This window comes from Anas acuta, chromosome 2 (genome assembly GCF_963932015.1).
Source record: "Anas acuta chromosome 2, bAnaAcu1.1, whole genome shotgun sequence".
Taxonomy (NCBI): Eukaryota; Metazoa; Chordata; class Aves; order Anseriformes; family Anatidae; genus Anas; species Anas acuta.
The window spans coordinates 135,790,976-135,803,978 of NC_088980.1; the positions used below are offsets into that span (position 1 = coordinate 135,790,976).

General features: G+C 37.7%; 1 protein-coding gene across 2 annotated transcripts in view; it reads right to left on the minus strand.

Moving 5' to 3' along the window:
- Positions 1–538: 538 nt before the first annotated feature.
- The window catches only part of STK3 (serine/threonine kinase 3), a 137,280-nt gene continuing 124,815 nt past the window's right edge, over positions 539–13,003 (minus strand). Inside the window, exon 11 of one of the 2 annotated variants that reach the window (XM_068672338.1) lies at positions 539–4,855. In XM_068672338.1, coding sequence (XP_068528439.1) covers positions 4,697–4,855 — 159 coding nt within the window. In that variant the 3' untranslated portion in view covers positions 539–4,696. The remainder of the gene's footprint in view (positions 4,856–13,003) is intronic. The other variant, XM_068672340.1, reaches the window with a different exon arrangement.

Genomic DNA, 13,003 nt, shown 5'->3' on the forward strand with positions numbered 1-13,003 from the left:
CACTTGTCTTCCTGAGCAGGGGGAAGGGGAGAAGCAAACCAGGAGGAATTAATGAGTATTCTTTAAGTACTCTTAACAAAGGAAAACAAGAAACAGATGAGGCACACCATGTAAATAGGAGTCCCTTTCCATGTGGAATACACTAAAACAATAAAAAGAAAACAGGTTTGTGAAGAAAATGCATTTTACAACAAACTTAACGGGGCAAATCGCTGTGTACAACATAATGCCCTTACACTGGGCCATCGCTGAAATTTTGCCTTTCCCAAAGAGGACTGCAATGCTACAACACCTGGTACAAAGCACTGGCAGGAAACATCACCTGCTAGCCAGGACTTGTACCCTCCAAGGTTTTCATTGGCAATAGCGGACATAACACTGTCACACCACAGCCTGGCACAGAAAATGCCCTAAACCAATTTCCCGACTCGCTGTACATTAGATAACACCAATTTTGCTTTCTGAAGCACAGAAAGAAACACCACAGTAAGATGGAGCCCTGAATATTTACAAATGCAAAGAAATAAAGGCTTCCACGTGTTATAAGGTCTTTTTAATTAGTTTTATAACCAGGAATACAATTAAAAAAAAGAAAACGCAACCTTCATCATTTGATAAAACAGCGTGCACACGAAGTGCTGTACAGGGTTTGGACAGAATACATTCCACTTAGAAGCACCAATGCCTGTTAACAGTGACTAATGCTATCTCGTGGACCTGTGCATTGATTCATTTATCATCAGCCACTCCTGTATTTGGAAGTTCAACACCGTGCAGATGGACACAGCCTGAGCCACTGTACGCTCCCCTCTGGATATACCTGGGCAAATACAGGCAAGCTAGTATTTACTGTGGATCAACAACTATAATATCCAATAACCACCAGATTAATTTAAGATTAGCAGTAGAATTTTGTCACTTCAAAGATAGTGTGGCTGTCTAAGGAGTTTTATTCACGAGTCCCTTATACTAAAGGGTCTTTTTGGGCAAATTCTTGGAGAAGAATAATTAAAGAAAAAAATCAGAAAAGACATAGGGTATGGAATCAAAATTGAGCTATTGAATGTTGTAGCTTTCCCCAGTTAAAAAATTATTCATCAGCTATTATTCTCATTACCCTAGAAAATCAAACCTCCAAGTAAAGGACGTCTACAAATACCTCCAACATATTGGGGTCTCTCTGGATTAGGCCATTAGGATGTGGAGATGGCAGAGAGACACCTCCACGAACAACTGAGGATTTCTGTCCTTAGACTGGCCTAATGCTCTTCCACTGAGATCCTCCTACACTTTGCAGCAATGTCTGGAGCTGGAAAAATCCTTTCCAGAGCTAACTTTGAGAGACGTGGTTTTCTGTGAGTATAACTGAAGTACGCTGTGAATAATATAGAAAGGAAACAGAAGTATGAGAGATGGCTACGTAAATGAACATTAACGGTTACCACTAACGTTACCTTCAGTTAGAATGAACAACAAGACAACGTTATACATGAAAAATTAGCCTTTATTACAAATGTTTAGTAGTAAGTAAATATTCTTCTTTTTTCTTTTTTTTTTTATTTTTTTCCTTCCTAAACCTAAACAAAGTCAGAAACAAACAAGAAATCGCTCAATTAAAATCTCACTGAAGGTTAACTTCTCAGTAGTTCTACCAGATTTCCTCCACGTCCTGCTTTTAAAATGTCCTGTTTATTGTGCTATCTGCTTTCCTTTAGGAAGATGCTCACCCTCCAGCAGAGATGTGTAGCTATCAAGATGGATGATTTGATTCATTTGTATGAGCAGAAGGAAGAAAAAATAAGTTGTGTCCATCTCTTCATATGAAACCTATTTCTATATATTATGCTTGCACATCATTCTGAGCCTGATATTCTGGCCTTTGAAGCCAATGACAGCTTTGACACTGACTGCAGTGTGCACATCCCAGAAGGGCAACATCAATAATTTCATATTCATTGGTGGAAGTGTTCTTTGGTCACAAGCTTCCTATATCTACCCAGGTTACAGTGTCTCAGAAGCTATTTTTTTTTTACCTTTAAGTGGCTTGTTTCTTTCTTTTTTATGTTTTTTTTCCATGGCTTTCAGATTTTTCTCCTGCATGTATGTATGCAAGTGTACAAAGTTGACACAAATTGTTTCTACGCAGACAGATCAGGAGTGAAGAGAGGACGGTCCTTTATCTTCTGATACCTTTCAGATGTCAGACTGCAACACCTCTAGTCTAAAATGGCCTTTTATTGGAGCCCTGCTGGACAGTTAATTCATATTTAGCGCACTGCATTAAAAAGCTTTCACTGCATTAAAAAGCTTTCAGAATACACAAAATATGAAAATTGTGATCATTATATTACATTATACATTACACTGTAAAGACATTATTCAAAATCAAAGCCCTTTCTTGCTGGGAAAACTTTCAGAGAATAAGTGGAAAGAAAGCCGCTAATGATGCGAGCAAGAGTGTCTGGACAATGACACTTTGCTTAAAAGGCACACCAACAAAAGGCAGGTGAGGTTCCTCTCCTGATAGTTTAAATCTTCCTGTTCCAGATTTCTGCTTATATATGGGTGCGTGTCTGTATGTATATATATATACACACACACACACTAGAAAGTTGAAGAATTAAAGAGTTTTAAATAAATAAGAACCACACAAATGAGGGGGTTGCCGCTGTTATTTTTTTTCCTGCATTATGATTATAATCTAACGATATGATGATATTATTATGCTATTTTTTTTTACTTTATATCATTTCATTGTATAAATGTGAGGCATAAGAATACAAGGTGCATTTATCTTGCCTAAAGGAATTTTTATGGATCTTCTGTGTTCTTGCTTCTTCATAAGGAACGGTCTTTATTTCAAGAAATATAAAAAGAGTTGAGGGTAAGGATGTTCTAACAATCACAATTAAAATTTATTTGACTCTAGGGTTTACAAATTAAGAGCGTGGCATGCACGCCAACACACACACACAGAATGACAGTGACAACAATGGCTGTGATACAGCTCAAACCAAATACTGGTCCCAGCACGGCTGTAATATGCTGATCTTGTAGTATCTATTGTTTTCCTTTTGCATAAGCTTTGTGATCTAATGCACCATTTCCAAAATCTGCACTGTTCTGTCTAAATGGTCCACGGATGATGACAGTAAATGTTAAGAGGTATGAGATGATTACTAACTTCCAGAAAACATTCAACAGAAGATGCCCGTACAGTAGTCACCATTAAAAGTTCAACAGCTGGAGGTTGAAAGTAAAGGTCTTTTCCGCTGTACTGTTTAAAAAAGTATGACTATCACAGTAAAGTTAATTACACAAAAGGCAACAATTGTAAAGATTGCAATAGAGAACACAGTAGATTGTTCGGAAAGTGGATCACATTTTCGGCTAAGTCTGAAATAGTTCTTGCAACGTTGTAAATTCTACCTACTAGAGATCACACGATATAAATCAGACAGAAGAAGTTGTAAAAAGGTATTAAGAGCTTGGTCCTGCATTTCCGATTCCCCAAAATCTACCACAGAAGACTACAGGAATTTTGCATGTTCCGTGACTGCAGGACAGAACCCTCAGAGGACTGCAAGACGTTGCTTCTTTTCAGTACTTACTGTAAGTATTCAATTGATTTTCTTTGGCTTTTAAATTACTATCCCTTAATGTCTATAATGTGAAACCAAACCAAACCCAAACCACTAACAACTCCCCTCTCCCCTCAAAATAGTGCTATAAAATTAAATGAACCAAAACAAATAATAATAATCCCACATATCCAGAAAGTGTAGCTGTTACTTCATTATAAAACTACGGTGCAAAACAGGGGTTTATACTGGTCAGAATTGCGATAGCAATTGAAGATTTACACTGCAGGAGTGACTGCAAGCATTGCTTCTCCTGAACAATAGAAAAATCAAAACCAATTAGGCACTTGTTTTCTTGTTTAGTGAGAGATCGTTCGGTGTGCGTAAAAATGATAGAAATATTAGTTAAAAGAATGGTCTTGAGTGTAGCAATTGTATTGCTCAACTACAGCTACAATCCCTGATTCAGAACAGAAAAACATGTGCTTATTATTTAGCTTACGCTTAAAGTTGTACTGATAGGAATGGACTGGACACATGTTCGAGTGCTGTCCTGAATTGGGACGACTGCTGAAACTGGAGTTTTAAAAGACAATATGGTGGTGAGCTTCTTTTCATTACACTACAATACTAATTTTATCTTATCTGGCTCTGCTCTCCACAATATTATCCTAACATTTCCTAATAAAAAGAAAACAGGCATAAAATAAATAGGATAACCAAAGATTACATAATAAATATGCTACTAAGTGGGAGGAAAATATATTGCAACATAAGGCTCTGTAGTGTTGCACAATCAAGAAATAGTTCCAGGTGCTCCAAAACACAACTCCTAATGTACAACACAAAGTTACCACGATACACCTGAAAAAGATTGGGAAGTAACAGATTAAACTTCTATTACATTAAACGGTTGAAAACATAGCGAGTGGTAATGTGTTTCACTGCCTTTGGAGAACACCACGTGTTCTTTCACTGCTCCAATTGTCATCGGTTGTGAAGGAAAATTGAAAAAGATTGGATTTTTAAAACTCTCATAATAAAATTCCTTCAGACTTATAAAGTTACCAGTGTCCACATTGACTCGTAGCATTATCTCTGAAAGTAAGACAAACTCAGAAATTTTGTTGTCTCCGCTTCTTGGCATCCATTGCATCTAGGATAGGCTGCCTCTTTGCAGTGTACCTCTGACGAAGCTCTTCAATTTCTCGTTCCATCATAGGGTCCAAAGCCTTTAGTCTCATCTGTAATTCTTCTAAACTTAGATTCTTTAACTGTAAAAGAACCAAACAGGCAAACAAACAAAAAGACAAAATAGGTTAAAACCGTGTTACAATAAAAATGAAAACTGCTTTTCATAACCTTTTAATTTACAGTTGCAATGTCATTTTTCATACTGTGTGTGTACATACCTATATCACTGTTTATGCAGTCAGAAGAAGCCTGAGTATGCTCCACAGTAAATAATTTAACAGCATATGAAAACACACACGTATGCGGTAGAGTTAATAAAAAGAAAAAGCAGCAAACGCTTCGCATACCTTGTAAATAAACTGTGAATAGACATAGGCCTAGAGTTAAACTCCTTAGGCTGAAAAAAATGCATGCCATGCTGTACAAGATGATATTCACATACATACATTATACTGATTAATCAAATACTTCTTCACTGAATTCAGCCTCCCATAGGAACCTTAAGACATAGAGAACTGCTGGAAGGAATAGCCTGGCAGGTTTGGAGGTTTCTGATAAGAATGAGAAGACACCTGTGTTCCTCTACAGACCACTGCCAGTGGTTAAATAATGCACAAAGCAACCTTCTGAATTCGTGGGAGGGAGTTACCTTGCCCGTTCTCTTTTCTCCCAGTGTTCATGAGTTCATTACATTTCATTCATTAAGTGCAATGGGTCATACACCAATAAATCCCTCCTCTGGCCACCTGGCTGCTGCAAGTAAAGGCTGGGATCTCGGCAGGTACCAGGGCACGTCGGGTGTCACTGCCCCATCTGCTCTCACAGGGCAGGATCTACATTTGAAATATCTTCCTTTGGTTAGCCTGTTTTTTTGTTTTGTTTTGTTTTTTTCCTAAGCAAGTGGAGTGCCTCTGCATTCCTCTCTCTTGTCGGCATTGCCTATGTGCCAATTACTCTTCAGTCAGCGATCAGTGTGGCACACATCAACGGATTGCAAACAGCACAGAAGTTCACCCCAGGAAAGAGGCAGTCTATATTTTGTTTGCAAATATGCTGGCATTGCAAACAAGCACACCACCTAACGCAGAGGAAAAAAAGACAACATTTTCTGAATCAACCTACTAATGAGTCAATGCTTCGTTTATGAATCTAGGGCAGTCTTCCATCAACACCGTCTGATCTGCTTTCCCTGAGAAATGAAATGCTACTTTTGATCTTTATTTTTATCAGCTTCTGAGGCATGTAAATTAGCAGCACATATTGCTACATACGGTCCAAACCCCGGAGCTATGACTTCCACCAATACACGACGGTGTGCGTAGTAAACAAATAACTTCAAGTCATAATCCACAGGGAGTGGAGCCCAGAAAATCATACGAAAACACAGAGGAAAAGACACCCGTTTTCATTCAGTGTTGTTTAAAGAATATGACTCCTATGAAAGAGAGAATTAAAAGCCAGAAGTCAAAATATCTTCCAGGACCAAAGATCCTCAGACCAGCAGCAGCTTCAGACACCCCAGATGTGCTCAGCAGCTCATCATCGCAAAGACAAATGGCACCTTTCGCTTCTTAGGAGGGAAGGAGTTGCCCCCCAAATAATTAAATACCCATATAATTAAACAGTCTGGTTTACTACTCTTCTCCCATCTGATAAATGCAAGGAAGGACAGGAGAAAGGAATCATAATTTCTTGGTCACCACAACACTTACAGGAAAACACCTTTCCACTTTCAGAAAAAGAAGAGATTAAAAAAAAGTTCTCTTTTTTAGCCACTTGGTAAATGCAACCAGCACATTACAGACACTTTTCAGTGAGGATATTCTTTAAAGAAGTGAGGTGTCAGAGGAACTTGCAGTATTATAAGAGGACGTAACGGCACTGATTCCCCTCTAACCGACTGCAATCAGCACAGATGAGAGACGCAATAAAACCATGGTTTTTAGCATGTCTGGGAGGAAAAAGTCTACGATTCTATGATATGTAGCTTCATGGACTAGCAAATGGGGTAAGGAAAGCATCATCAATAACCACTCGTGTGTTTGTGACAAGTGTCACTGATGAAGTCTCCTGTCTGGTCTGGGTCAGCCACTTACTCCCTCTGAATCACTGCTGTAGACATCAGGCTTGCACTGCACGCAGTAGACTCGAATTCATGTGATCACATAATTATTCTGTGCTGAAAGACATACATATTTTTTAAAAATAAATTGTCAGAGAGGAATATGACGGGTACGCTTTTATTTAAATTTCAGTCAGGAAGCAGAGCCAGCAAACAGAATTAAATAATCTTTAAGGATCACAGGCAGCTGGGCTGGAAATTAAAATACGAAGAGAATGAATTTTTAAATCCAGAGAATGAGAATTGTGCAGAGTGATCTCAGTCACGTCACCCAGGGGACCCAGGGAACTGCAGTCCTCATCTGTATAAACGGATGATGCTTGGGACACTCAGAGGAAGCAAATGACAGAAAACAGGGAAATGAAGGATCTGAAAACAGAGTTATGAATCTCATCTATCTGGCTTCAGATGCTGGATTAGACAGGAGCGGTCAGAGAGCTCTACGTACCATAGAAAACCACTTAATCTCATCTAAAAGCTGCAGCTCATTTTGGGATGTGTGTGTTTGTCTGCACGCACGTCTACGTCTCTTCAGCAAATTGCAGAATATTTTTTCTTGACTTCTGTGTTATGGATATTACCTCCCGAACCCGAAAGCTTGCAAAAGAGCAAACACTGAATGCAACAGCAAACGTTAAATGAGATGCACAGAAACAACTCTCAAACAGGAAACGTAATTATCCCTATGCAATTTATTCCCCTGCATGATGAATATTTTGATTCGATTTCTTAAAGCGATGGAGCTTGGCACTCCCGTTTACTTTCACCTGCAATCAGCCTGCAATTTAAGCAGCCAGAACTGATTTCCCCGTGTAGTTTGTTGTTACAGGGGCAGCCTTCAGAGAATGGAGCTTCTGGAAGGCAAACAGAGCATCTGCCTTCACTGGGACCCTTCGTATCACCTGGGAATCACTTTGGGAAAGGAACAGTCCCAGCTGAGCCTTAGAGCACCATGAACCTATCCATTACATACAACAATACATAAATACATAATATTCAGAAAAGCTGTGTGCATCTGTTTTATACACTGACTCCTTTAGAGTGGCTACGTATACTCAGATTTCCAGTAGAAAAACTAGGTGTGTAGAGAAAAAAAATCTTTTTCTTCTATAAGGCGTATTTCTTAGCTAAAGGAACTTAAAATGTGTAAGGGAGGCAAGGAGAAAGATACAAAGCAAAGCCAGATAACACTGAAGAATTTCTTCCACAAGCTAAAAGATTCTCAAGACACCATCCCATCCAAAGAAGCCCCAGTGAAACTCTATTAAAGGATGTTGACTGCCTACAAAGAGACCAGCTAGAAGTTTAGAATTATTGTTTTCAGTTGCTGAAATTGTTGTTTTCAGTCGCACAACACCACCACACACTGTGCACTCTCCTCTTAGAAGACAGAAATGTGGAAACCTGGTGTACCTCATCTTAAGATTTTAGAAAGTAGGACACCAATTGTCTGCCTCTTCCTGGCTCACTCTTCAACTTATTCATAATTGGGTCAGTTTTCCAAGAAAGGCTACGTGTAGAATTCAAAAAGCAGCAGAATGGATTCAGAACCATTATCTGGGTTTTTAAGAAGTGGTCATAAGTGCTGTAGCTAAAGATAAACTAATCCAGTGGTATAATACAAGGTAGCTGGATTGCAGTGCAGTTTTACCATTTCATCAGAGGATGATTTTCTAGAAGAAAACATTCTTATTCTGGTCAATATTGGCTTCAGGTAGATTGATTTTTATTACAAGTCTTCAAACAATGCCACAGAAGGAATTTTCTCCTCCCATACCGATGTGATCATCTCTTAGAACTGAAGTCCAGCAAGAGAAGTACAACAAATTTTATTTTTATTTTTTTTCAGTCTAACTTCTTGCAGCCCAGATGGACCAGTTTCATTTGGATTGGCATTTTCAGCAAAGAATAATTGCTTGCAGTCAATACTTCTGCCTGCAGGAGGACCCACACAATACCTTACATGTTCTGTTGGCAATCCTGGTCAAATCATATTGATGAAGATTCAGGTCAAAATGGTCAATTGGAAAATATGTATGTGTTGCTGTCTAAATACCAAAGCTCTCTGGTAATACGGTGAGAAGGAAGGAGATGGTGTACAACCAAAAGTGGACTCTCAGAAGTCATCAAGTCAAGGAGCACAACACAAATCCTGACTACCTGTGCCCAGCACAGGAGTCAGGAGGAAGGAAAAGTATCTGAGATACTTGGTGGTGCCTGCAGACCACAAACTGCAGCGAAGGGGTCTGGGAAAGAGTCTGGAATTCATTAACTAGTCTTGGCCAGCACATATCCGTAGCCATCCAAACGTTTCAGGGGGCGAAATCCAAAGTTTTGGTGGATGTAGCACACTATAATCTTAATCCACCCTTGACAGATAACAGAGGTAAATAAAAGCTCTAGGCCTGTGATGTTTTCAATATGATAAAATTAGATTTCATTAGTAATTCCATAATGCATGAATTGCCATTACAAACCTCCACTCTATCAAACTAAATTATGGAATACTGCCATTAAGCTGGTGCAACGAAAACAAGCAAATGTATTTTCAGGGTCTAAATTGTTAAGAAAATAGATATTCAATCAAAAAATAATCTGTATCAAGTTTGTTGTGTTTACTTGAAAAAACAAATTCTTCCTAGCAACTGCTTAAATGAATCTTACAGATGCAACATGCCTTATTAGAGGCCTTTGATTAAAAAAATATGGATTGTTAATACTGTATTCTGAGTCATCTATTTTCCCATCTGCTAGTAATTCCTACAATATGAACTATCAACAGAATGGCTAACAACAATAATTTTCTATGGCAATTGCAAAAGTGGGTTGCCTATAGCACTTTCTAAGATTTAACCAGTGCATGCCTCAGATTGTTTTGTGTTGTTAGTGGCCTCGGGTAAGAGAAACTCTCCGCTGTAGCTGTTCCTTTACCTTTGCAGAGCAGCTTTCTTCTCTCTTTCGGAATGAGATCCACTGGTGAGTTCAAAATCCTTTTTACCAATGTAAAAAGTTAGGCTAGGGTCAGGATGCAATTCAAAGTAAATTACAAAGATAAAAGGTGGGTCTCTCCAAATCATTTTTCTGGTCTCTGAATTCATACCCCAAACCCAAAAGCTCACGTATGTGGTTGTTTTTTTTTCTTTTTTTTTGGATAGCTTTTTTTCCTACATGCAAGGAAATATGCCACAGTTACTGTCAGCTGCTCCCGTGCAGTGACAAGGGGAGAACTGCTGTGCATATACATCAAAACATACTGACCTGGTAGTAGCATTGTCGGGCAATGACCTACTTGAAACACCCACTAGCCACACATCAGAGCTCTGAGCTGCTCTCTCCGCACGCCTGTTGTTGCTAGAACAGGCAAATCAGTCACAAGAAAAAAAAACTTGGACAGGGAAGAGCATTTATTTCGGTACGTTTGAGAAACAAGCATCTTTGATGCAAAACAGAAAATTTGGGATTATATAAAAAAATATAACAAATATAAAAAAGAACTTAATTTACTGTCACTGTTTTTGACAATTTACGGGAGGGAAGAACCAGTAGCCTAATATATCATTTTCTTTTATTCCGCAGGACTACCTTAAGCATTTTGAGGGTTAAAATAAGCACATGACATTATGAGAAAATTAAACAGGGACAGCTTCAATTAATTTTTAAAAGTCCTTTTAGGAATAAAATTGCATATAAATGTTCCATGATTAATTCCTGTCTTTACTACTAGAACCCTTTCTGTTCATACATTAAAACTGTGTATCATTTTAACAACACAAAGCTTAATCTCAGTTACTATCACCAGCATTTCTCAGCTTCATACAAAGTTATATGGAAATAGCAAATCACCACCAATAAAAAATTAGTTTTCTATAACATTAGTGCATGCTATCATTTGCATACCTTTGTTGCATACTACCCAGGGCTTTTCCTTTAAGTACAGTAAGTACTGCCAATCCTAAAATTCAAGAATTACGAGCTGGGTCCTTAACCTTCATTAAACTACCAATAAAAAATTAGATTCCTAAAATGATAATTCCTTGGAGGGGGGAGGTGTCTTTTTACTTCCTTTTTTATTTCCGAGTCACGAGGAGGCAGCTAGAATCAAAGCATTTCTGCAATTGTAACAGCAAAATAGTTCAGGGGAAAAAAAAATCTAGGAGCCTAAAACTTTAATGAGCTACCTTGACTACAGGAATTGACATCTAAGGAAAAACACAAGTCGTCATGAAAAGCAGTGTAAAAATGATACTGAAACTCTTGCATATTGCAATTTTACAGTCCCTGACAACACTCGTCATGTAGTATGTGTTTATGCTTTATCATATCCTAAGCAGTTTAAATATCATTTACATTGTTTTTACTACTAAAGCCGCTGATGTTCGTGTGGTTGGGGGTTAAGAATTTTCACTAAAAGGCATAAAACAACATAAATACAGAACCTGAACATAGGGAAACAAACGGCAAGCAATGTATCCCAGAAAATCTGGTATAAAAGATCTATTAATAGGTAATTTTGAGATCAATTCTTCACTATCTGATAGATAAAAGAAAAAAAAAAAAAAAGCCTACCAGTCTCTCTTGCTTCTGTCATTTAGAAAGTGTATTCTTACATTATACACTTACAACTGAGTCTCATGAAGCACGATATTTTAATTTGCTTTTGTGCTCTCTCTAGAATTGCATCATCCATCACAGACATTTTTCAAAATGACTTTTGGAGTATCACAAGCAAAAAAAATCACCATTTGAAATGCCTTAGAGGGAGACCTTAGTGATTTTCTTTTTTTAAATACTATGATTTTCTATATCAGGCATCTCAAGCTTCAGTTAGCCATGAAATATACTATATATGTTTAATGGAGTTCCCAACAGAGTAAATAATCTAAAGCTTAGGAAAAAAAAAACTCCATCTGGGTATTTATGATGATATTTAAGCTGGGGGACAAATATCACACACTGCTGATAGCAGAGCAGCTGCCACACCTGATCTAAAAGCACACAGGATCTCCCTCTGTCTCTTTCTGATTGTAGGGGGGAATTAAAAAAAAAAAAAGTTTTTCAAATATAAGCCACATAGATATCAAGTTTTAAAACAAAAAATGAATTCTGCAGCTAGAGTTTTTAATGTACTAGATATGTAGTATCTAAAAGTTGGCATTTTATATTTATTAATGTGTGGATACCCAGGGCAAGCACTTTTAGTTGTCCTTCATAATTAGCTCAGCTATCAGCAGGTACATCACAGCACACTGAAGGCTACAAGGACTCCGTATCCCATTTCAGCAAATTGCAATCATCATTCAGCTATAAAATGCAGACGTTACTTCCAAGTTTTTTCAAGCTAAGGCACTGCCTCTTGACATTTGATTCTTCCATGATAAGATTACTTATAAAATGCTCAGAAAACAACATTTTTATATCTTTTCTGAAGTTCTGTTTATCTACATGCAAATGCGAATTGCACTAACTACTGAGATACAAAAGATTTGGGATCAGAACCATTTAAAAAATAAAATTCATTTAGCTAAGGACCCCCAAACGTAGCAAAGATATAATAAAATATTAAGTCCCATTTTTGCTACAATATTTTGTAAATGCAAAACTATATTTGGAAGTAAAGGCATTAAAGTATGACATAAGTTAAGTCCTGAAGTTAAGAAGAATTAAACAGCATTAAAACCTGCAAATTCCTGAAATACATTATGATATCATTTAAAGCTATTTAACTTTAACAGTTCAATTTAAGATATGAAATTTTAAGATATTTAAGACATGAAAAAGAAATTAAACACATTAAATAATCAGGATCGCTGTAAGGCACACGGGATACATACATGCAAAGTTAAAGTCAGACACAGAAAAATGTTTAACCTGAAGAGCAATGGAAGAGGCTTGAAGAATTTTAAACTAAACCTTAAACCTCAGTGTCCTAGTGGATCAACCCAGGCGGATCTCAAACCTCTTAGAAATACAGAATGTCCGTGCCCCAAACTAAAACAAAAACAGATATAGCAAAACTAAGTTTTCCTGACACGGAAAGTCTGTGGGAGGACGGCCTCCCCCCGGCCCTAAATGCACACACAAATTCTTATCTTGTTTGCCGACAAAC